At 40.5% G+C, this 26,460-nt stretch overlaps 1 protein-coding gene across 6 annotated transcripts in view; it reads left to right on the top strand.

Moving 5' to 3' along the window:
• The first annotated feature begins 7,273 nt into the window (after window positions 1–7,273).
• Window positions 7,274–26,460, top strand: part of LOC121513812 (DNA-binding protein SATB1) — a 91,725-nt gene continuing 72,538 nt past the window's right edge. For 5 of the 6 annotated variants that reach the window (XM_041793795.1, XM_041793797.1, XM_041793796.1 and 2 more), the window contains exons 1-3: window positions 20,532–21,761; window positions 22,989–23,227; window positions 25,878–26,054. In XM_041793795.1, the coding sequence (XP_041649729.1) occupies window positions 23,014–23,227; window positions 25,878–26,054 (391 nt within the window). In that variant the 5' untranslated portion in view covers window positions 20,532–21,761; window positions 22,989–23,013. Of the gene's footprint in view, window positions 7,300–7,675; window positions 8,146–20,531; window positions 21,762–22,988; window positions 23,228–25,877; window positions 26,055–26,460 lie in introns of those variants that run through there. The other variant, XM_041793793.1, reaches the window with a different exon arrangement.

Genomic DNA, 26,460 nt, shown 5'->3' with positions numbered 1-26,460 from the left:
GCATGCGGACAATGTTGTAGTCTTTGGTCCTCCTGGTCTTACTATACTCTTGTGAGGCCTGGATGTTGACTGATGGCCAGAGGTTCCAGCTTGACTCTGTTGTGACTATTTCTCTTGGGCACATTTTGGGTATCGTTTGCAAGACCATGTGTCTATGTCCATGTGTCTTGGGTGACTGAGTGCATCATGGAGGTGTCAGCTGGGAGGATACCTGGAGAGATGGGGCATGGGTCTGGCACAGGCCTGGACAAGGCCATCAGGAGGCCAGAGCAGTACAGGAACAAGGCTGTTGAACCAGCATATGCTCCAATACCAGACCGACCCTGACAGTGCGCTAGCGTTGAACAGATGCATCAGGTTACCATTGCTATCAGCCATTATTGAACCTTTTGGCAAACATCAGCCATCAGCAGATGATATGAGCATGAACAGATATCAGCAGCCAGTGTTTCTTTGTTGTTGTGTCCAGCCAGTTTGATGCAGGCATTTATCATGCTTAATGACTTATTGAGAGAAGAGATTTATTATCTGGCGAAAGATGTGACCTGTTGGACAAACTCTTGTGGGTTTTCATGGTCATAGTGGAAGCGTTACACCGAAAAGAAATAATGGAGGGAGTCAGTATCAGAAATTGGCTAAATTGTTACATTAAACACCATTATTGGCCCTGATGTTTACATAAGTGCATCTGTACAGATCAGACTGACAGTTCCACAAACCCATTGCATGGGATATACAGAAATATGTGCAGTACTGTGCAGAACTTTTAGGAAATGTTTGGGCCAAAAATTGAGGCTTAAGTAAGGTGTAGATGTGGCGAGAAAGCCAAGAGGGATTGGCACAGCTCCAGTCATGTGCTGAATGTCCTTGCATATTACCAGGGACGTGGGAAAATAATCTGTTGTAAAGATGACACTTTCTACACATTTAGGGCAGAGAATGGGGTGGATGTGAGGAAGTAAATGGTAAATGGACTTTTGCTTGTAAAGTGCTTTTCTAGTCATCTAACTACTCAAAGCCCTTGACTTCAGGAGCTGGGGATCGATCCCACAACCTTCCAGTTGCGGGATGATTGACTCTACCTACAGAACCTCAATGGTATGGCCTAGTGTACTGTCCAGGCAGGTAGTGGGGTTGCCACAAACCCTTGGTCCTGCTGTGGACATCCCAAAGGGCCTGAAAACCAGGCACATTGCCAGTGCTGAAAAGGCCCGGACAAAAGAAATGCCATAAACTTTGACCTTTGCTGCCATGTGACCCCCCTTAGTGCCTAAATCTTAAGCATATCACTGTACATCTCTCTGGGTAACAGCCTGGAAGGAGCAGAATCTGTAAAAAAGAAAAAAGGACTCATGTTGATTGGACATGCATTACGGGCCAATCAGAGCATAAAAAAATATGAGATAAGAGGTGAGGAGTAAACTACATAGGGCAGGCTTGACAGGCAGATATTTACTATCAGTGGAGCCAGTTGGTAAATTACACTTTTGCTAAAGCCAATCAGAAGAAGACCAGAAAGTATCTTCCACCAAGAAAAGCTTTCATTTCAGCCATTTGCTCTCCTTTCAAATAAAGAAATGTCCAGTTCAGATAAAGTAAATGCTATTGCTAAAACCAAAGTTTACCTTTTCCTGGCCGCCGTTGTTTACAGGTTGCCGTCACTTCAATTGAATCCCACCTGTAGCTTCCACCTGGTTCTCCTCAACTGATGCTGATTGGTCAAATCATTCTCTGACTAGGAACAGATGTTTCCTCCTAAAGCTCTGTGAGATGGACTCGCTTAATGGCAGACGTTTAATCAGATATTATTATGTTTGCAAATGCATGCCTGGAAAATAAGTTGTGGCAAAGGGTCTATGATGTATTGAAACCTTAAGCTGACAGCTATCCGTACATTTTATTTTAAAATGAGTAAATATGCTTGATTTCTTTAGATATCAACTTATTTAGCTCTTTTCCCTTATATAATAAAGCTGGTTTTCTAATAAACAACCAAATTCAAACGTTATCACAGGAAACACAGAAAAATAAAATGAATGCTTGATGTCCTCTGAGTACCTCTGTTATGATGTGTTTGTTTTGTACTTTCTCTTTGCTCAGTTGCATGTCTTGTTTCATCCAAGGCCTAAACTGCAACATTTTTCATAGAATAAATCTGAATCATTGAAAATTTCAGTTGTTGGTGGGTCCTGAGGCTTGACCAGTTAGGAATAACAGTTACAAATGATCTTTATTGTTCCACCTTATGACAGACGTTTGTGATCACACAGGAATGTAAATGTGATACAGCATATAAGAGGATTAATTTGATTTAATCAGACTACATCTGTCATTGTTTGATTGACATGAGATCTGTCTTAAGTGTTATAGAAACACCTGCCTGTAGAATGAAACCAGTAACTTTCCCTTCACAGAGTCCTAACATCTGGGCAGCTGCCGCCTGCGTTCATCTGAGACTCCCCACTCGGAGTAACGCGTGGAGTGACACTGAGCTGCCACAGCTGATGGGAGAGTTCACACCACACAGTAATTACTCCAGTGGGCTGTTTTCTTTCGCCCAGCTGACTGACATCTCATTAACATCTGGAGGCGTGTGCGCTTTTGAGGCACCGCTGTGGGTCAGCTTTTATTGTTCTGATTGGCTCTCATCCCCACTGTCCTCCTTGGCAGCGTGCAAATGAGGATTAATAGTGTTTCATTCGAGAGGTGAGCTCCTGAGTACTTCAGTTTCAGAACTCAAAGAGAAAAGAGCGGAAAGGAAAAGGCACGAAATCCACTCTTCAGTTTCAATTTCTGCCAAGTGATCAGAGGAACAAAAGTCTGAAAATCCAGTGCTTACCCCGGATAAAGCAGACAAGTGTTCGTCTCCTCAGGAATCCTTGTTAATCTTTAAAAGGTGAGCAATTATAAAAGAGCTACAGAAGAAAGTTGCAAAGGCTAACCACAAAACCAGAGCAGCACAAAGTGGCTGAGCATTCAAGATTTAGACGAGACGTCTGTCTTTTAGCTTGTGGGCATCTTTCTGAGACAAATTACTTTCACTCGTCAATAGCCTGTAATTAAAATATACCCACTTGATGGAGAAGCAGCAGAGTCTCTCTATTTAGTTATGGGTTGGAAAGATTAATTCAGGGGTGTATAACCCTTGTAATTTTCCAAGTGCTTTTTATTGTTTAAGAGGGAAAAAAAGTGCAGACGATTGAAACATCTCAGCTCAAGGTCTGCTTTGATTTGTTTACACTTCACACATTTTGCTCCTCTTTTTCTGTGCCCTCTTTATGCTTCTCCAACATAGATGCACATTATCAATTTGCATTAAGGTTTTGGAACTGGTCCACGGCTCTCACACAACGCTGCTGCACCATGTGTTTGAACGCAGAGGTCAAGGATCGCTGCTTTTACATCTACTGATTCAGAAATTTTGGCACAAAAAAGTGTCTTACAGAAGGAGGTCATCATTAGGGGCCCTCCTCTTCTTCCTTCTCCCTCTGCTCTCTATTTAAAATGAGACTCAGTGGTCCCCCTTGTGGCTGAAGCAGCAATTACAGCACATGTGGGGCTTTCGGAGGCAGCAACATGAATTGTTGGATAAAACACAGGCTGCATTGAAATCACCAGCTGTTGTCTGTAATGATGAAAACATCCCTAACTTAGCATGAATTTATAATTATGCAGAAAGCAAATCTGAATCTCTTTACTGGAACTTTTCAATTCCCATTCAACCTCCCAGGAGAGAAAGAGAGAGGGAGCGAGAGCGGGTGTGAATCATATGCAGAGATTGTGTGTGTGTGTGTGTGTGTGTGTGTGTGTGTGTGTGTAAGTGTGATTTTCCTCTCTGTCTTTGTTTTTTAAATGCAGATTTCAGTTGCTTCATAATGAAACTTTTGTGGAGACCCAAAACCACAACAAATGAACTTTTCTGAGAAGTATTCATACGTATCGGCTTACAATAAGAGCTCCAGTCCTCCTGTATCCTCTCTGACAAAACACACTCGCTGTGGACAATCAGAATAAATTTCATGATTCTCAGACCTTTCTTCTAGCTCTCACTTGCCTTCATTTGTTCTCTTGCGTTGGCTGCTTTTAGCTCCTTTTTTTTCCACGCTGATTCTATTTTCAAAGGGACGTGTAAATTAAGTGTAAATGTAAATGGATCAGTGTGTTATTTATGCTAAACCCTGCAAGAGAAACACATTCATATTGTAAGTAAACAGCTGCATTACCTGTGGGCTCCTGCACACCTGCTAGAGCAGAGCAGTTAGCCTGTGTGCAGATGCAAACTGTCAATCATTTCACACACGCACAAATAAAGCCGTGCACACAACAAATGAGTGGAAATGTGTGCAAGGGTGCACGGGAGTCTAAAAACAGATGCATGACACAAATATATATGTGCATTCAAACCGCAATTTGTGACGCACACACGCTTTATTCAAGCACACTGACATTATGGGCTTACATATGTACTAACCACATGTGCAGGAGCTTCATAGTAGGGATGCCCGCATGAAGGAATTACTCTTAAAAAGTCACTGGTAGGGTGCTGGTTTCAGGTGGTAGAGCAGGCATCCATATATAGAGGCTACAGTCCTTGATGCAGTGATCGCAGTCACTGGTAGTTATTCATAGTAAATTAAAGATTTCAAGAGATAAACCTGCCTGAGGTTAATGGATGAAATGTTTTTGTGGTAATTCCAGCACAGTTATATTGACATGTACTGGAGATATGTTAATTAGACTAATGAGTGCTGTCCTGGTTCAATAAACTCTAAAAAATAACAATAAAATTAATAAGCCTGGACCCAGTCTGTTTGTTAACTTAATGCTAACACCTAATGGAAATTTATATTAAAGGGCAAATACATTTAGCAATGCACTATGCCAGTTTAAACTGAAGAAAATCTGTTTTAGTAACAATATAGGCTGTTTGATACATCATTTACATACAAAAGTTCAGTATAGAGATTTTTTTTTTTTTTAGAGTTAGAAGAAGCAATGTTAGCTAAAGCAAACACACAATAGAATTTACCATTAAGGTGCTTACAGATTCACTATTGCACTGTACTAATTTTTACTCAATAAGAAACACATTTCACTTTACTATACAGGTTAAGCTGCAAATTAAAAAAAGGTTTATTAAACAGATCGTTTTGATAATGTAAATTGCCATTAAAGGGCTAACAGAAAATTGTACCATGCCGATTTTAACTTAAGAAAAAGTCTATTCCAATCGCCCAATAGAGATTGATTGATTAGAAACATCAAGTTCATCAAACAGATCATTTCCTCAGTTAGTAGAAGCGGTGTTAGCCGATGCTAGTATACAATGGAAATTGCTATTACATGGCTAACAGGTTTAGCATTTAACTATGCTAATTTTAACTCAAGAAACTTCACTTCACAATGTAGGTTGTTTGGTTTTAATAAATGTTTCCATGAAACAGATATTTTCCTAAGTTAGGAGAAGTGGCGTTAGCTGACGCTAACACATTGCCATCTGCATTGCTTATTTTAACTTAAGAAAAAATGTATTTCACTTGACAAAATGTGTGGGAAACTGCATGTACATAAAAACGTTTGTTAAAGATGTTTTTCTACAGTAGGTAGGTGGTGTTAACTGTTGCTAATGCATAATTTAATTTTCCATTAGAGGGCTAACAGAATTAGCATTGCGGCATGCTAATTTTAACTCAACAAAAAAGTATTTCACTTGTGAATAAAAGTTGTTTGATGGATTTTTAAACAGGATTTAAGTTGGGGGAAGTGACATTAAAGAGCTAGGTGATTTAGCATTGCATGCTGCTAATTTTAACAAAACAATAACAAAAAATAAGCTGCACTTGACAATATAGGTCCTTTAATTGATTATCTCGACAAAAATGGTCAGTAAAGAGATATTTTACTCAGTTAGGAGAAGCTAAGTTAGCTTTTTAGCACCTTAGCTAAAGCCTACTTCTTTCTTCTTCTTTAGTTATTTAATGAGGGTTAGCAAACAGCTTCAGATTGGCTACAGCCACCATCTGGTGGTAGTGATGCATTACACCCAGGCAAAAAAGAGAAAAATATTAATTTCATGTAATAGTTGCGTGAAATATTTTCTTACTGTAAAATAATGACTGTTTGTACGTTCATAAATCATTGCCCATCCCTACCTCATAGACAAACATGGATGGATAGAGACACATCAATCCACGCAGGCTGGGTGATGGAGAATGAGGGAGAATCGTTTCCTCAAGCATGAATATTTAATATTTACTCTTTAATGTAAAAATGATTTTGAAAAGTACTAAAACAAAAGCATATGGAGGTATTAAAGCAGGCTTTATCATCTCATCACTGCCTATAACGTCGTTTTATTTATCAAGGACATTCAATTTAATGTCTCTGAATCTTCATTTTTTCCCCTTTCTGATTTCAGACTTTGGCAGGAAATTAGAAAACAGAGACATATATATTTTGTACTTTTCCCTCCGTATGTCAACAGCTGAAAATCAATTCAATTAGCACAAATACATGTGACAGTGTGAGGGCGCAAATAAAGCGTTTTTCCCTCCGTTATCTGTCGCTGTCCTCTGTGCCTCGGCTCGTTCTGCTCCGGGCTGTGTTCTTAAAGATGTCCAAGAAAGAGGGGGAAAAAAATCAAATTATTCTGCTCTCCACGTAAATTTTAACAAATTTGCATTCCTAAAGAGTCTATTTTTATTTTTAATTTTTAAGGATAGGCCCGGCGGTGGATTTTGAAATATGATGGAGAGGCTGAATGTATGTGTGCGTGATGGCAGGGGTTCAACTAAGTTACAGTATTAAAACAGCAACAGCTGGGAGAGATAAAATAAAGGTGAGTTTGGTTCAAAAAGGATGTATCGAAAAGGTTCACAGGCGAAATTCAGTCGTTCAACCTTTATTTAAATCCCGAACAATCAGCAAGAACAAACCCTTATTATCAAGGATGTCGCGAGCGAAAGAAAACAAGAAACACAGCGATGCAGAATAAAAGATAACACAAAATGGCGACAACATAGAAAAGTTTTTGACTTGACCCACAGGTACAAGTGTGTTAAGTTTTGATTGTTTCGGCAGAGAAACTAAAAGGTGTTTTCCGTGACACTTTGAGCATCAACCAGGCACTATGAGAACAATTTAACAAAAGGGAAAGGTGTAGTAGCATCTTGCTAACTTAAGGCTGTAAAATTAAGTGAATCAGTTTCATTGATAGGCTAATTCTGTCTCTCTAACAGCCTTTTTGGACTGGAGGAAGTGCCAGAAAAAGGAACCAGGAGACTGACTGTCTTTTCGAAGGTAAAACTTTATAATTTCGTCGAACTTGTATGTTTTGTTCAAACTCGACACTCTTTAATATTTGAAGCCTGTTAATAGACAGCTCTGCCTGTCAGCGTGAGCTCCTAAAGTATATGAGAGTATAGCAGCTTTAGCTGTTGAGAGAGTGAAGCTGGCAGGTTGCCCTCCTGTTAAAACAACACGCTTTGACTCTGTATGGCACAAAACGCACAACGCTGCGCCCAATCGACTGTTTAGCAGACTTTTTACCCTCTTCTTCTTCTTCTCTTGACATGCAAACATGTGGCGTGTAAATATGAAAATGAATGAGCTCTCCTGGCACTGACTCTCTCTCTCTCTCTCTCTCTCTCCCCTCTCTCTCTCTCCGTGTCTCCAGAGAGCAGCGCGTCGTAGAGGAGCGGCTGTAAAAACCAAAGTGGGGCAATGAGACAAGCTGCGCCACAGCTGGCAAATCATCGATTTGAGCATCAGAAACGGGGAGGGGCGGTTCGTTTACCTGCCACCCTCTCAAAGCAGCCCTTCCTCACATGCCGCTACTCTCCTCTCTCCTCTACTTCACCCCCGCTGCCCGCAGCGCACGGTTGCTCACACTTCTGCGCTCCATCCACCGCGTGTGCGCTCTGCAACTTCAACCTCCGCCTGTGCGGTTTCTACAAGACGACTCTCTTCCCCCCCCTCCTCTTCCTTCTCCTCCTCCTCAAACACAGGACTTTTGACTTTTTTAAAGCAGTTTTTTCCTCCCACAGAGCAGTTGCCTATTTTTGGATCTCTCGTGGTGGAGCAGTGACAAGAGGTTGCTCAACTTTTGATGGAAAACAAGAGGTCGGGCGACTGCTGACTTTAAAGGTACGCTCTCATCGTCTCAATCTCTCTGCTGTCATTCTGTCTTTTTAAACTCACCATAAATCACAGTTATTTTACTGCATGTCTCATAAAATAATGCACTTCTCAGAAGATTTAGAAGAATAAATTCTCTGTTCTTCATGAATTAAAAGCAGTTTGCAGCCTCCTAAATCACTCAAAACCCACACTCCAGAAGTGGCTCCTGGGGTTTAATATTTCATAAAGTTAAAAAAAAAGGCAGAATGAAAGCCATGCTTAATGGTAAATATAAATGCACGCATTCAGAACTTTTTTTTTTACCGTCTAATTTTTAATGTGCAGAAAGAGGCCTGTGTCATTTCTGCACGAATAAGCAAAGCACTCGTGATATTGGCGGGGTTAAGTACATCCATCTCCTCTAATTCATTTAACAACTTATTCAGTGCAGGCAGCACAGGAGCAAGAAGTGATGCTGCCACTGCTGCTCATCAATTTAAAAACTACATACATGAAGATACAGTTATTTTTACATCCTTAATTATGAATCTTAGGGAATTTGCTACATCTTTGTTTAATTAAATCAGGCCTTTAATTTCCTTTCCCTCCTATAATAAAGCATGTGTTGTTCTCAAAGCGCTGACATGCCTGTTAGAAATGCTGCAGCCAAACTGCCCATCTACTTTTACTACTTTTTATTAGGCCATTAGAGCCACTTCATTTATTCTCTCCCCATACTTAATATTTAATTACGTGTCAACTTGCTTCAACACTTTTATTGCTGTAGCATGAAACACTTTGCACAACTCTTAAAAAACACACCCAGCACATGCAGCAAGGTGTTTTAAAAAAAATCATGCGAGACAGAAAGCACGTGAAGAATTTATTACTTTCTGTCTGCCTGACTTGGTGTGAGGCGTTGAGATAGATGAGATGATACAGAAACAGTGTAGTAATGCTGCTTGGGCTGCCTTGTGGCTTTTGTCACAGTGCTGATAAAGTAATTTCAGGTACAACCAGACCTCTTTGTGTGTGAGAGAGTGTGTATTTGTGTGAGAAGGAGCAGTTATGAGAAGATGTATTGCCATCTTAAAAAATGCGTGGGCACTGATGTTGTGTGGTTTACGGGTTTTTAATGGTTTCACTCTATGCTCTTTACAAAATAGCTGACATTTCACACAGGCACGACCACTGGCTCTCTCTCTGATATTTGAGATCATTTGAATAAAGAAATCAGCACAAATACTCTCATTTAAGACTGAGGAGACGATGCGCCTTGAAGAATTTATTTGTAAATTGAGCAACAAAGCCTCATGAAAAAGCAGCAAAACCCAGTGAAGATTGTGTTAAATCAGAAACTTGATCAGATAATTAAATAGCTACAAGATTATCCGGATGTAATCTGCAGCCGTCAGCGTCACTGAGTGTTGTTTATCACCTCGCTGTTGTTGTCAGGTTGTTCGTTTCTCTCGCTCACATGCGATTACGAGGTCAAGCCTGGCACCTCTGCATGGGAAAAAAAAAAGAATCAGGTTATGGCACAGCAGCCGGTGAGTTTTTCCCCTTTTATCTTGTGCAGATCTGTGGCAGCTCAAGGTGCTGTGGCTTATCTGGTCAGTACCTCTGACAGCAGAGACACAGCTCTTTTCCTGTCTCAGGCTGCCATGTGTCACTTCTTGTAAGAGTCCTCAGGCAAAGCTTGAGAAGCAAAACTTCTCGGTTTTACTACTCGCCTCTGAGCTTTCATTACAACATCCCTTTTTTGATCACTTTCTGGTTTTGAAAGTGGCACAACAAACATCCTAAGCGGCGTGTTGATCTCATTGGCATAAATCCTTTTCTGCACTTAAACTTGTTTGGCAGGAATGATAAGAATCAGAGTGAGGATGGTGGCGGCAGCGGTGTTTAGTGTGACTGCCAGGTCACACACATGCAGCAGTAAAGCCTAAACATCTGTCACAGCTTATTAGTGTGTAATTAATTCCTCTGAATGCATCGCGTCGTGTTCACAGCTCTTACAATAACCCTACTGTGATTTACAATTAGGAGGCAAGCTGGGAAAACACCTCAGTGTTTGCACCTTTCTACCTTTCTTCTTACAACTACAGCTTTAACCTTGTTATACCTTTCCTTTTTCCGACTCTGAGCTCGCTTTTGTTTTCATTACAACTAATCGAAACTAGTGCACACTGCATTAACGAACCGGAGGGGTGTAATGGCAGGAAATCAGATTGTGATAATCACAAATGAAAACTCAATGTCTTATCCTTTAAAATTCCAGTGTCACCTTTGATTCCAGGTCTTTGGAAAACAGCTCCAGGTTATAAGATCGACATTCACAAATTCTGTAAAACCAGTTAGACCCCTGCGGTGTAAACCAGATTGTTTAAGAAGAACTTAGCAGCCGCAGGTTAGCGTGTTAAGCTCTCACTTAGTCTCAGGTTGTCAGATGAGAGTGAAACAAAGTTTGTCCTGTGACCCTGAGAGACCAATTAGTCTGCACGCTGGAGAGCGCAGGTTGTGATTTCTTTAGGTGTTGTTTTCTGTTGTAGAGGTCTGGAACCATAGAAAAACCAAATATAACTACAACATAGAAAACATATTATACTCCAAAAGTAATTTTTCTGCAGATTGTGACCTTTTTTAGGAGTTATTTTCTGTTGTACAGGTCTGGAACAATAGAAGAACCAAATACAACTCCAACATAGAATACACACTATACTCCAAAAGTCATTTTTCTGCAGATTGTGACCTTTTTAGGTGTTGTTTTCTGTTGTAGAGGTTTAGAACAATATAGGAATTCTTCATACCTCCAACATATAAGACATATTACTCTTCTGAAGACATTTTTACCTAGGTTGCAGTCTTTTTAGGTGTCAATTTTTGTTGCAGTGCTCTAAAAAGAAAGAAAAATGCTTCATAAGAGCAACACAAAACTTACATTTTACTCCAAATCGCTGTTTTTTTGGGGGGAGGGGATGTTTTTGTTGTCTGAGACATATTGAGGATGCTTCATAACTGCAAGAAAAAACACATATTACAATTTAAAAGTCACTTTTTACACAGTTTCTGATCTTTTTAGGTATTACTTTTTTTGGTAAAGGTCTAGAACAATATTCAAAGGCAGTAAAACAGCAACATAAAACTCAGTATTTTCCAAATGACATTTTTTATTCAGGTCCTGTTTTTTTAGGTGTCCTAGAGGTCTGGGAAAATATAGAAAGGCTGCGTAAGAGCAACAACACCATCTTCTTCTACCCTAAAAGATGTTTTTTATTTAGGTTGTGATCTTTTAAGTTATTTTTATTTGTTGCAGTACTCTTAAAGAAAAGAACACTTAATAAAAAAACTAATTTTATACTCAAAGTATGATTTTTTTTTACAACTCTTGTTCAATTCTCTTTTAAAAAAAAATGAATATTTTTCCAAATGATAAAGCCAAACTTAATCTACAAAGCACATTTCATGCACAGAGAAACACAATGTTCTTCATATCCAATCTGTAAATTTGATATATTGCACCAATTTATAGAAAATGTTACCTCAAAACTCAACAAAAAGATGAAGTGTAGACGATAGTCTTTGTTATATTATTTGCAAAAATCCAACATTAACTAAGTATGGATGCACGATATGATCAGCACATCGGTATCTGAAGGTAAGAACTAAAACGGTTTATTATCAACATCAGCAGATGCAAAACAATATGATCAGACAAATCAACATCTACAGAGAAAATTGTGCATCTTTAGTTAAAACAAAAACTTGTTTGTGTTTGCAGGAGCTTCAATGTTATGATTTTGTGTTTAAGTTGAGCATTAAATTCCAAATATCAAATAAAAACAGATTCTTTAAACCCTCTCTGCATGTGAATGATAAGAACTCTCTAAAAAGCAGCTTTCCTCCAGGGTAACAAATGTAGAAACAGTTCAAAATCCTCTATTTTAAATTGTACTGTCTGTGTGAAATAGCTCTGCTTTCAAGTATTGGCTTATATTCCAGAGTTTAGGTCTATGTGCTTCACTTTGCTGAGACTGATATCTCGTCTAAAACCATTAATCGTCCTCCCTTTACCACCTCGATAATTATCGCTGTAGCAAAATAACAGCTCAGCAAACAGTGAAATTATACCTGTGGTAGGGAGCAGAGTAAATACCTGTTTAGCTGCCAGCAAATGTATTTATTAGACTGTCGCCAGTAAATAAGAGGCCTGTCTCGTTTTTTAATGTGTGGCTCTTTGGGGATTCCACACACACCACCACACACCCTCCATCCCTGCTCTGTATGAAATAGCTCTGTTATGATTGCTAATAGAGGAGAAAGATAACAATGATTCCCAGCGTTTTTTCTTAATAACATGTTGCAACTAGTTTTGAAAAAAAAAGAAAAGGTTGGTGTGTTAATAGGGACGGCTGCATTCCTGGGCTGAAAAATGTAAGAACCCCCCCCCCCCCACCCCTCTCAGACAGTTTCAGACATACCACCCTGGGTGAGTGCTTAGTGTGTGATTCGGGAGTTACAGCTCATTTTGTCATTATCTGGAAAGTTCTTTATAAAAAAGGAAAAGAGAAGAGGGGGGGTTATGTTGTCCCAGCATGTTGGACTGCATTTATTCTGGCATATGCTTTGCATACTGTTGATCCAGATTCCTTGGCTTAGCGATAAAAGCGTCACATTGTTTTTGGGTCCTGACAATCAGCCCCGTTCGTCGGCTGGGTTGGCGTGTCCTCGCCGGGAGAAAAATAAAAAACCCAAAGTCCGTCATGTTGGTTTTGTCACGCTTTTACAAAATGACATCCCTCCTGTGTTCGATTTTCTGTTGTTGCTCTTTTTATTTATTGCGCTTCATGCTACCATGGCAAATATCATTTAAGAAAGCACATACATCTAAGTTTGTCACAATCTAAATCACATTATTACAGGTCTCAACATATGTTTAAATTTTTTCAAAATTTCTTCACTGGAAAAAAACTCATTGTGTTTTATTCCGATGCTTGTCTTTATCCAATCTGTGTAGGTTTTTCTGAATCCTTTGTTCATGGAGAAAAAAAGAAGCGATTTAGAGGAAAGCGCATCCGCTAAGATCAGGTTGTTAATACCCACCCACATACTCCAATGAAACAATTTCAACAGATACTGATTCTCCCTCTCTCTCTCTTTCTCTCCCTCACACACACACCCTTGCCTTATCAACTGTTTTGTTCCTCACTGGATGGATGATGCATCCTTTGACAAGGGATTAAATATGCAAAGAAAAATATGTAGATAAAGAAACGGCATCCTTAAGTCTGCACCTCTTCTTCAATACTTCTGCCTAAGCCTCCATATTAAGAGCCGTTCTCCCCACATGCTCACATCCCATCTCTCCTTTCATCTGACTGGAGCGTGGCGCCCACTTTCTCGCACACTGAGGCGAGTAACACCCTCCCATCACCTGCCTTCATTTCTTTAACACTCCCGAGAACTCCCCACAAGGCCCCGGCTGCTGTGCCCTTCACCGCCTCGCCACAAATTCAGGGAAACCCAGCAGGATACGGCGACCTTTCTCACCCCGTCCAGTCCGTCCATTCTCATTTTCATCTTCGGGATGTCTCTCTGTCTCTTCAACACACAAACACCGCTGTCTCTCTGGACATTTTAATTGTGTATTTGTTGCAACCACGAGGCAGAAATTAGTGTATAATGATTCAGCCATGTGATGATGGGAGTCCAGCAGGGAGTGACAGAAAAGTCATTTCTGTAAAATATGCCCTGCTTTTAATCTTTTATTATTCAGAGTGATGGGGGGTAAACAAGGGATGAGGCTTTAAAGTTCTGATATACAGACGGCCTGATTTTGGCCTGGGTTGACCTGGCATGATGGCACTCGTGGTTGATGTTAACCCTTTGACTCTGAGGTCAACTGTAGTGTCAGGGTCCCTGACTCAAGGCCTCATAGTGGGAAACATCAAGTTTTTTGGATATATTGGTGTATTTTCAAATGCAGTAATACCCTTTATATCAATAAAGTTATTGCTGATATTGATTAAAGCTGATAAAAAAGCTGTTTGATGCCAAAGCAGCAGAAATGAAAGTCCTAAACACCCAGTTTTGGATGATTTATTGGTTTCAAGTATCTAAATGGTAGGCAAGCTATTGCACACTGCCTAAATTGTGCAAATATGTTTTCAACATTTGGGAAAGTTAGTGGAGCTGGTGAGGAGCGAGGGTTTCCCTCGCTCCTCACCAGCTCCACCAACTTTCCCAAATGTTGAGTAAGTTCTTCTGCAATTTGGATAGTGTTCTTTCTTCAGGTTAAAATAGGACTGAAGATCACTGAGTTTCTTTAAAGAAGTGTTGCCAATGTTTTTGCACAATTTGGACTGAATTTTTCCCTTAATTGTATCAAATAGGTTTCAATATCTCTTGGATTTTACTTGCATTATATCAAAGTTTGTAATTCAGGTATTGTGGCAACCATTCGGTATTTAATTATGGAATAAAACCATGCAATATATTACGAGCATCGCCATTCTGCAGAAAAATTTCAAGGTATGATTTTCGGCCCTAGCTCAACACGGAAGCACGTTCCCTGCAGCTGTGTGTGGCGTGCATCGGCGTGGGAGTCGTTATGTGTACAGTGAAACACCGCAAAACTAAAGGGTGGGTGTCAAAGCAGAGGGGGGGTTATAATGTGAGTAAGGAGAAGTTTGTCTTTCATTCTTCACCTAAGGAGGGGGAGACAAAAAAAAAATCGAATGTTTGCCTTCCTTTCACGGCGACAGAAGCAACAGCGATGGAAGCAGAGACCTGTCGAGGCCAACTGGTGTTGAGGCCTTCCTGTCAGCAGACCTGAGCCTGAGACCGCTCACCCCGCTTCTATTTCTGTTGACTTCATGAGATTATAAAACAATTAAGCACTTAGAGGAGTCGACTCTCAGTTCATTACACCCTCCCCGTCTTATTCTTTCTTTCTCTCTCTTTTCTCCCTCCTCCCACACCGAAGCATGGACCTATGAAAATGTAGAAATCACCTTTTTTTTCACAAGTAATTGAAAGCCACGCTGGCTGTATGAGAGGCTAATGGGAAACACAGAACTAATTTGATTTAGCGGATATGTTCATTATGGAATATTTAGTCTATCTGAGCTTACCTCGTAACAAGTGATTAAGCTATTTTTCATGGTCCTTAGATGACTTATGAGGGAGCATTGATAAAACCAGCAGAGGTGAACCTCGGCTGTGATTTTGTGCAAAATCAGTCATTTAAACTGGAAAAATATCACTTAAAAAGAAAGGATGGCAAGAAGCTGTCTTAAAGGAATCATTGGTATGATTAATTTCTTGTATTTTTGTATTAATTTTGTATTAAATGCAACATTTCCCTTCACTTAAACATGGTCTTGTGAAGTATTAACCACCATAATGAGCCACAAATACGAACCACTTAGACCTTTTCTTTGTTTTTAAAGTCAAAAGCCTCCATTATAAGCAAATGTAAATGATATCAGTAATATTTAAAACAAAAATTACTATTAAGGTTTGCATATTTAGCGCCTTTGTCACCTAACAAGTCATTTGACTGCTTGTTTGTTTTCTACGGCGTCTGCAGTACACCACCTTCATTTTCTTTTTTCCAATCTACATGACATCCTGTCTCTTCTGGTTTCATCCATGCACCCACACATGTTGTGACGTGTTCCCCGACAGATTATTAAATCCTTTGCAGCCTCTAATAATACCATTATGTTTATATGTGCGTATTTATTGAGGTAGACACTTGCAGAAAGAGCTCAAAGTCAACCCAGTGACAGCTCTTATCCCCGTGCTGTCTGTGATTTTCTCTCAGACTTGGATGCTCAGACTAATTTGTATTAGTAATCCAAATAATCGCATTAATGCCTATTAGAAGCATCACAAGTGGCGAGCATGAAGACATCACAACACCTACGTAGTGAGTGATTGCACAGGATTCGCCTGACACACTAAATAAAGATGCTTTCTGATGCTGAGCCGACAATTATACATCTTCTTTTTAATTTTTTCGGTCTTTGTGTTTTGATTATTAGTGCCTTTATAAAGAAAAAGACAATATTTAATCCTCCTGAGACGTACACATATGGTTTAAAAAGCAAAAGGCCAGATGTGATGGTTCTGATAACTGTGTTATGGTGAAAACATACAGTACCTGTGGTATTACACAGAAAAGGCGACATGTATCTGCGGTGTAATGCTATGACTCCTGACATTTTAAATATGAGGTGTCCTTTGTTGTGATGTAGCATCCAGTCCGTCATGTTTCCTATGTCATTTTTCATGTTTTCTTTACAAATGCAGCCAACAGGCACAAAATCTTCCCTGAACAATTACACTTGTGTACGTGCACAGCTCACCGCGCACTGTATCTCCCCGACACAAAGCCGCACAGGCTTGTAAAAACCCACCTTGAACAGAGCTAAATCTGCATTCAACACATGATTATAACAGCACACGGCTAGTATTTTTAAACAGGCTTTCTGTGTTTCAAAACCCATTTTTCCTCCTCTATTCTGTGCGATACAAAACGGTATATGTTAATTGATAATCAGCAGTGTTGATTCAGTGGTGCATTCAGTGCAAATCTGTGCCCTTCTGGATGTCAGAGGGTTTTCACAGCCACGTCGGTGCCAACCTCGCTGGCAGTGCTGGCACCTGTTGGCGGTGCCAAGGCCTGGCAGGGGTTATCGATGCTCTCTGATGGTGCCCGACAATCACAGTGGAAATGACTGCGGCTGCTTGCGTCATGCCAGATAGAAAAGAACATTTGCCGACAATGGCTTGCTTTCACCGTCGCTCCTGTTTTTTTTTTTTCCGAATGCTGCTAAGCTAAGCCAAGGGAAAGAGAAAAAACAGAGAGAATCAGGAACATTGTGTTAAACATGTTTACGTGGAAAACATGTTAACATGGAGGATGTTGTGCAGCGATGCTGTGCAGGTGGAGGTGATGCAAAAGGGGTGAGAGGGAGAGCTGCAGCGTTGTGTGTGTTTCATGTTACTACTGTGACACTGACAGAAGCAGAACAATGGACACAATTTGGCAAAAATACCTATTTGGCTTATAAAGCACATTTATTTTGGTGACAAATTTTGACCAAATTTTCATTCTTAAAAAATGATGAAAAGAAATGACTGAATGGCAAATATATCCTCTTTAATGATACTATTGTGTACAACTTTAGACAAATTTGACCATTTCTAGGTGGGAAATCTACCTCTATGTCTCGTGTCACTTTGTGTGAATAAAATCTCATATTTGAGTGAATGTGTGAAAATAATTGCTGTCCACTTTTTGTTCCTTTATTCAGACACACAACGGAGCAATTCAACCACACTGCTCACCACAGCTGTGTTTATTATTGGCAGCTTATTTAGACCCAAAGAACGGTTCAGATAAGAATCAATCACTTAATTTGTGCTGCAGTCCTCTGCTCATGAATTCACACATGTACAGGGCCTCATACAAGATGTTTCAACAAGTCTTACATTTCCTGTTAAAACCACAGACATGGGACCCTTATAAAAACAACACATCTTGTGCGTAGAAGGTGTCAATATTGCATGCATTACTCTATCAGAGGTCTGAAGGTGTTTTTCTGTTAAAAGCCTCTCCGCCGGCCTTCTGCAGTGACAGTCTGTTCGGACACAAAGATATTTAGAAATGAGAAAACTTTTGACCTTACTTTGGTGGGTGGAACAATGATTTGGTTTCACAAGCAGAGCCTGAATGAGAGGTTTAACTGCACTGTTTCTATAACATCATCACTTCTTCCTTCTTTTATCCGTGTCAGCTTCTTTTAAAAGGACTCCAGTAGTTTTTCCCCTAAATCTAAGGTGTAAACACCTTCGGTAAACCTGTGTGATTTTCTCCACAGTTGTTCCGTGACCGTCTCCGTCACCTGAATGTGGTTCCTGTAGCTAAGCCGAGAGGCTCACGTCTGTGGTGTTGCATTGTTTATGAAACAACAGCTTTGTGTGAGGCCATTTTACCGTTACTGTACTGTATTTACGGTCACACACAGAGGGAGTTTATGAGCCCTGCAAAGATTTATTAGAAAGCACGTAGAGTTATGTAGCATTTCACACGCACCTGACCTCAGCGCTCAACCTCAACCTATGGTCCTGCTTTACCGTGATGGGTGTTCTCACTCCCTGTTTCATGTTGGTTTCCTGTTTTTGTTCTTATACAATCTGGACAGTCTTGCGTGTTAATTTTTTAGAGTAGATATTGGTTTTATAAGGTGGAACACAATTTAGGCCCCTTGCTGTTGCAAAAACCAAACCAGAGCAGGACAAAACAAAAGGTTCATATTGAATGCATGAACCTCTTTCTTTCAGCTTCAAATATGGCCAAAATGTTAAAATATGAGTTGTGAGTTATCTTTACGGATGCATTAGTATATTTAAAGTAAATTATGAGGTTTAGACACAGTTTTTTCTCTATTAATTTTCCTGATGTTTAAAAAACAGAATCAGAGAATTAGGCAAATATGCATCTTACTAGGTCGGTTTTTTAAGGCATTCTTTGTTTAGTGAGATAGAATATCCTAAAAACAATATGCATGGAGTCTATTTTTATGATATCACTGTACTTCAAGTCTGTGCAAAGGTCTCTTGAGGTCTTGGCTGAGAATTTAACTCACATTATCACCTCTCAGCCCACAAAAGTACCTAAACATGGACAGCTAAATGCATCTACACCTCACTCTAGCAGGCAGCAGGGTCACTTGTTTATGTGTTAAGCGTGTGCGTGTATGTCACAGGATATTAGTCCAGCCGTTGCTCATAAAGTCAGAGGGAAGCAGATATTATTAGGCCACCTTAAGGTTAGGTACAAACACTATATCAGGCCTTTATTGACAATATCAACAGAGATTAGCTTGTCTGATATTTTCACAGTTTGCTTTGGAGCGTCAAATCTCCTCCAGCAGAGGGAAGGTTCATGAAATAATTACTAAATAATAACAATAGCTCACACATCAACTTGAGAAAACCTCCCAGCTTGCCATTGTTTGCAGAGATTGTGTGTCGCTCTCCAGCCTCCAAATATTCCTCCGTTCCTTTTCTTGCCTCCTCTTCAGCTCTTCCTCCGCAGTGACAGTTCAGGGTTTTGTTGACAGTATCAACAGAGATTAGCTTGTCTAATATTTTGGTTTAATCCAGTTTGACATTATACACTGTGATATGCTGCGGAGGTAAATTTTTGGAGATAACGCCAGAATAAAAACAAAAGCTAAATGATGAAACGCGAAATATCTGCATGAGCAGAGTCTGTGTAGATGTGGTGTTACAGAATCTCTCCCATATTCAGTGTTTTATGTAATGTATAAACTGCTTTTTATTTCATTTTTACCTACAAACATCAACACTAAATACTTCAAGTCTTAACTCAATTTTATGACAAAAACAGAATAAAAGTGTATTTGTTTTACTTTCTTTTTTTGGATTTTGTATCACCTCTTCAAATATGATTTACGCCATATTATTTATGATGTTTGGGCTACTAGCAAGCAGGCATCGTTTCTATGCAACCCCCCCCCCCCCCCCCCCCAATTACTCACAGGAATCTAGTTTTGTACATTCAACATGCAAAATAAAGGAGCCTTCCAACTTTTAAAGCATTCCTAGAGATTTAAAATGCTTAAACATAAATAGTATATGACTTTAAAGACTTAGATGTATATAATATACTTGCTTAAATACATAACACTTTCTTTTTTACTGCTTCAGATAAATAATGGGAAGTAAAATTGATATAATATAGTTTCCCATTGAAATATCAAGCTCCTTTTTTAGTTTTTACAGCTTTTGCTTGATCAAAAGGGTATAAAAGTATGAAAATATCATATTAGTTGGCAGAATAAAGATATATAATGTGGCTTAAATGATTTTCCCCCGCAAAATGAATTTCTTTATGCAATTTATTATGTGTTGTAGGGTGATTTAGAACACTGGGACACATTATTTGGAATATTAGTAGTTTCTAAGGACGTTGCACAATAGAAGAATTGAGACTAAGTTGTTCAAATAGCTAATTTTGTTATTTAAATCGTTTAAGTAGAAATGTTTGGTCAAGTTTAAAGTATATAGGACGAAAGGAAATTTAACAAAAACGTTAATTAAAGTGTTTAAGTATGTACGTATGTGCGCGTGAACATCTGTGAATTCGTGGTAATAAATGCAGGACCGCCTCACTCTAATCAAGCTGATTAAAAATTCCTGCGCGCACAGCCGGAAATCGCACCACCGTTCTTGTCTGTTGTGTAAATGCATGTGTGTGTTTTGTGACAGTGTGTACACGCATTTGTGTCTATGTACGTGTGTAGTCCCCCTCTTTTGTAGACTTTCTCCACTTTATTTGTCTCCTGTCAGGACTTTTCCGGCCTGACACGCGGAGGAATCATGTAGTTCTTACTGAATAGACGGGGTTATTTCTTTCTCCTCACCTTACATTTTCTCCCTTCTCTCTCACACACATACATTGTCATCCCCCTCCGATCTTCTTGCTATTTTTTTCTATTTTTTTTACCCCCTCTACCACCACGCCATTTGAAATGAAGAGGAGAAAGGGAAAGCACGGGCAGGCAGCGGCAGCACCAGCAGCGAGGAGAGAGAGCAGAGGGGGGGAGTGATGAGTCAATACAACTAATAATTTAATGGGGACAGAGAGGGAGAGACGGAGTGAGAGGGGGAGAGACAGAGAGGGAGATAGAAAGAAAGAAAGAGGAGCTCCGTCCGGACGCCAATCCCCAACCAACAGGACACCTCCTACTATTACTATCGCAGGCAGCTCTCTTATGCATCCACAGCAAGCCTTATTTTATCCGCGACGTCGGAAAGTAAACCGCACTTTTTGACCCCCTGTTTTATTTCGCGAACCTGTTCCGACTGTCCGCATATCGTCTCCACATCGCCTCGATAGCAAGCTCACACTGTCGGTTATTATTATTATTTTGCAGTCAGTCTCTGCCGGTAGTCCGACGTTGAGCTATTTTTCCTGTATATACGTTACGTCCCCTTCGTGAACATACACAACGAGGGGTTTATTGGGTCTCGGCGGCGGTTATTATCATCACAACTGAGTCCGAGGTGCTTTGGTTTTCACACTGGCGACGGCTAACTGTACTGCCCGCCTGTCTATTTGGATGTTGTGGTGCGAACTAAAGCTGAAGTCGGGTTCACTTGTAACCGTTGGACGCGGCTAACCGCTCACTTAATGCTAAATGTCGCAGGTTCCAACGGTTTCTGCCCTAACGGTTGCCGTTTTTTTCCTCCAGTTGGACGGAATTAGCTAACGGACACACATACACACACACATAACCGCTTACCAATGTTCGCCTATCACGGTCCATCTCGACCTCGCCGTCTCTCCCACAGACCCGGGTTGTTGTTTTTTCGCACCGCCTGCCAGTCCTCCGCGAAGAAGAGCAGGAGGAAGCGTCTTTTTAAACACTGATTTATTTTTTTTAAGTCGCTGTCATGCACACGTAAAGAGGGAGAGATAACAAGAGAGGGACCGGGAAGCAGGAGTTGTTTGGGGTTTCTTTTTTTACCCTGGCCAAACTTGAAGAAGACGCGTTTTCCAGCCGGTGTTATATGCTCTCCACTGCTCAAGTGCTTCATTCAAGGTTGGTTTGTCTCTCAACTTATCCTCCCTTAACTCCTCCAGATTAGACCTTAATGTGTCTATTTGAACTATTGCTCCTGTATCTTGTGTTTTAAGGGTCATTTAAAAATCCTGACCTGGATCTGGGTCTGGATTCCTTTAACCTCCCATCCTTCCTTTCTTTCCTCCCCTATTTGTGGGGAATTAGTTGCCTCATTGCATGTTATGAATAGGGGAGTTCATGATCTTTTGCGTGGGGGTGGATGATTTTGCCCCTTTTCACTCTTTGACAATCAGCATTCCTATTCATGTTCATCAGCACAACGTGCATGTAGAGTCACCCCTAATAACTTTTCCCTTTGCAGATTATAAATCCACACGTTTTATGATTGATCTTATTTTGAAGTTCAGCCTCAAAAGCACCTGTGGTTAAAGCTGTGGTAGAAACTCCATCTTTCCTCCCTCTCTATTTCTCTGTCTTCTTTTCCTCCCTAACTTTTTCACAGTGTCTTCATGAGTCAGCAACTTGCCATTTGAAGTTTTACAACGCTGCCTTTTTCCACCATCCTCAAGTTGTAAACCTCCTGCTTGACATGAATACCTTCTGCACATGCAGGGTCTAAAAATAAAACTTCACGCCTGTAATTTCATGTAACTGATTGTGTTCGTCTGTCACTCATAGAAAATTGACGTTGTCGCCTTTCACCTTCCTCCTCTTCCTGAGCTGTGTCATGAATGTGAAGCTGCACCAAGTGACTCAGAAACTGAATTACGTTAGTTTCCCCTCTCTGCGTGCACCGCAGCAGCAGAACCTTGTTCCTTGAACTGCACTGTATCCATTCAAGTGGAATCTCCCAGCAAATTAATGTGTTTGCACTAAAACTGGAGCTTGTTTGCCCCCTCTTGCATGGGAATCTCTAGCGGGACACCCATACATAATATATGTCTTGAAAAATGGGAACATTACAGCAGCACGGAAACGTCACCGTGTTGTGCGTCGACATAACTGAAGCGAATTGACAGTTATTGCCGTAATGGGTTTTGTTCTCAGAGGTTTCAATTACTTAAAGCACATTTTTTGCTCTATAAAAATGTCCTTTCACGTCTTCACATGTCAGTGATATCAACACAAAAGATTTCGAGTTCACTGCCCCTCTCGTATCACCTTTCATTCCTCCTTTTCATTTCTGTGCTTCTTTTATACCGTGCACATACCTCCTCTGACAGCTGAATCCTTGTGTCTCCCCAGGTGATAGTGAGCAGAGGTGCTGAGAATGATGGAACATCTCAGCGAGGCGTGTTTGGGCAAGGAGAACTCTGAGCTGGTCAACAGCATGTCCGAGGCCAAGGCCCCGCCGGCCAAGCTGCCCCGGCTGGAGCAGAACGGCAGCCCCCTGGGCCGGGCCAGGCTGGGCAGCACTGGGGCCAAACTAGCCGGGGTCTCTTACAAGCCCACCGGGCACCTGCTGAAGACCTGCCACAAAAGAGGTAAGAGGGGGTGTTTGTGTGGATGTGTGAGGTTTTATTATCAGTCAATCAAGAGCATTTTTAAACCATTGTGTCTTATTTTATGTTGGCATCAAACAAGCAAAAACTGCAAACCTTTTCAACATGTTGCATTTCAAATATAAAGGTCTACAGATGTTTTTGTGAGGGGAATCTCTCACTTTTTCTAACTTTACTGAAAAAATTAGAAGATGATTTGATAGTAGAAAGAAAATTGATTACCAACAAACAAGCAATTTTCAAACAAAAGCACACATTTGCTTCTCAGATATGAAGATCTGCAGCTTTTCTTTGTCTCATGTGACATGAAACTGAGTGTATTTTGTTTGAACAGCAAGATGAGCAGTTGCTTTTGGCTATAAAGAATAATCACAAACATATCTTAAAATATTAAATGATACAATTTATCAGTTTTCTGGAAAATTTAGGCTATTAGAATTAGTTGCATCCCCAAATTCTTACATCTTATAGACTTCATTACTGCATCAAATACTGCCTAAATAATCAATAAAAATGTCCTTTCAACTGCAGCCTTTTTCTCTGTTAAAACTACAACACTATGAAATAAATACAGTTAAAGTAACTTTGCAGACACATTTGGGCACATGTTATGAAAAGTAACCCATGTAAACAGAGGAAAGCTATTTAAATGCAGTTTAAAACGCCCCCCACCCACACACTCAAACACACCACCTTCCACCCACCATCACCACCCCCTGCCTACTCTCAAAAACTCTTAAACCTTTTTACAATGCATCTTTAGTCATCTCTGCATAAACACACACAGTGCACACACTCCCACTTATTTGCAGAGACAATAGCTAATAGAAGAGCTCAGTGAGAGTTATTCTGCATGGCGCTGTGTCACCGCTCCCCTCTCCAGCCGCAGCCCTCCTGCTCCAACGTTTGTTTATTAAGAGAAAGTTTCTGTCCTTTAAGAGCCATTCCTGTTTTAAAGGGAGCCTTTACTTTCAGATTATGACATAGCTTTTTAATATAACTGGTGTCGACTGGTGAAAAACACGGCAGGAGAAGCCATCCAAAATATGTATCTTTTTATGAGTGTTGTTCTTTTAGTGGTTCTGAAATGAAAACTGCAGGTTTGAGTTGTAATAGTGCTTGGCAGCAAGGATTCTTCTGTTTGTTTGTTTGGCTGGTTTGGTCTTCTTCGGGCAACAGGGACTCAGGAACTCTTGGAATGTGGCTGTGTGAGTGTCCTCAGATGGGCCGTTTCTCTTATTTGCTCCTTTAATCTACGTGTCGCGCTCCAGCTGAGAGAACCTAATTTTTCACCTTCATCATCTCTGCTTCTCTTGGCCTCCTATGATGTTCTTCCCTCCAAGCCTCCTCCCCTCCTCTTCACCCCCCAGTCTTCTTCTTTCAGTTTCTTCCTTGGTAAAGGGTAAACCAGCAGAGGAGAGGCAGGCGGTCCGCCGTGGAGGCTTCGCAGAGAGGGCCCACAGTGGGCATTGTGTCCGGGCCCGAAACAATATTTACCGCAGCCCTCTCTGGGCGCCCTGGAAACAAAGCCAGTATTGATCCCCCAAATGAACCTACACAGCAGTCTTTATTGTTAGATCTTTATCTATTAAAATCAGGGCAGGAGAAAAGCAGCTCTTTCAGCACATTCCCTGGCATCTGTCGGCTTATTGATTGTTTTGCCAGAGCTTTGTGCATCTTCTGGAATGCCTGGGATTGAAAAAAAATAAGAATGAGAATCATGTTAATCGGCAAAGACAATAAATGTTGAGAAATTTGTTCAGGTGAGGGAATAGAGGAGACTTACTCAGAGAGGAAGGCAACAGAGAACCTTGTAGATACTGTAAGAATGATAATAATACCTTCCTCCTCAACAAGTGTTAATTTCAGTTATTTTATTCAGACTAAAGCTTTTAAAGGTCAAGTGGTCCCAATGTCATTAAACTCTCTTAAACTTCATGCATGCTGTTTCAGAAGAAAAATGCAAGATTTGAAGCATTGCATTGTGGGAAGAGTTTGGTTGGCAGGCAGAAGGAAAGCTTATGTGATTCAAGAAACCTTGACAGTGAACTAAAGGTTTTTATGAATGCCAAAAGCACAGGATGTCTTTCTGTTTGTCAACACTGAGCCAAAGTTGATAATTTTTGTTCAATAATATCTATGATTGTTGATATTTAAAAGCTCCTCTTGCAACAATTTTTGATAAATTTAAAGCCGCTGAAACAATTTAATTGGACTGGCATTATCATGATAAACTCAACATATTATGTCCAAAGAAGCTAGCAATAACAAGCATAGATTCTGAAGTTGTGCAGATTATCCTGCAGATAGAAACTGTTTGATTCCCCACGGAGATGTGATGGTTTGGCAGTGAGACAAAAAAGTGAAGGTTCAGATAGATATTGCCCTATAAAAGATGAAAAATGCCTTTGTGTGGTCAAAACTTAGAACTCCATTTCTCTTCAGAACTTCCACTCAGTAGCAATCTAATCACTCACTCATAATCCCCTGACACTCAACCTCAGTGTAACCTAATCATCAGTGCTAAATATTAATCTCTTCTTTCAGCAAATGCAGAATACTTGAAGGTCAAAGTTTGCGTGTGAGGAAATATGAACCCATCCAGTTCTCACTCTTGTCTCTGTGTCCTCAGGCAACATGCTGCCTGTGTTCTGCGTGGTCGAGCACTATGAGAATCCCTTGGATTTTGACAGCAAGGAGGAGCACGCTGAGTTTGTCCTGGTGCGCAAGGACATGCTCTTCAACCAGCTCATCGAGATGGCCCTGCTGTCACTGGGCTACTCCCACAGCTCAGCCGCCCAGGCCAAAGGTAACCTGCTGATGTCACACATTGACTCCCATCATCATCTATTTCTCCTCTGCCCTCTTGTTTTATCTCTCTAATGCTCATTACCGTCGTCTCCACAGCGTTTTCTGACAAGCTGCACACACTCAGACATACACTCTTTATGCCTCACATACACACACTATGTGACCATAATAGCTGACCGCCAGCAGATCTGAAGCCACAGTAACACATCCTGACACTGATCCCAGACAGGAGATGCTCAAGTCTCCCCGAGGTCACACTCCAACATTCCCACACAGAGGCTAAATGTACAGACTTGTCCACAAAATGTTTATGTGCATGTGCACACACTGTCCATAGAAGTAATACACACAAAAATACACACATACACTCTCATAATGTATATATTTATACACACTTACCCTCA

This window comes from Cheilinus undulatus, linkage group 8 (assembly GCF_018320785.1).
Source record: "Cheilinus undulatus linkage group 8, ASM1832078v1, whole genome shotgun sequence".
Classification (NCBI taxonomy): Eukaryota; Metazoa; Chordata; class Actinopteri; order Labriformes; family Labridae; genus Cheilinus; species Cheilinus undulatus.
Note: the sequence above shows the minus strand (reverse complement) of the source record. Positions and strands in the feature narration are given on the sequence as shown.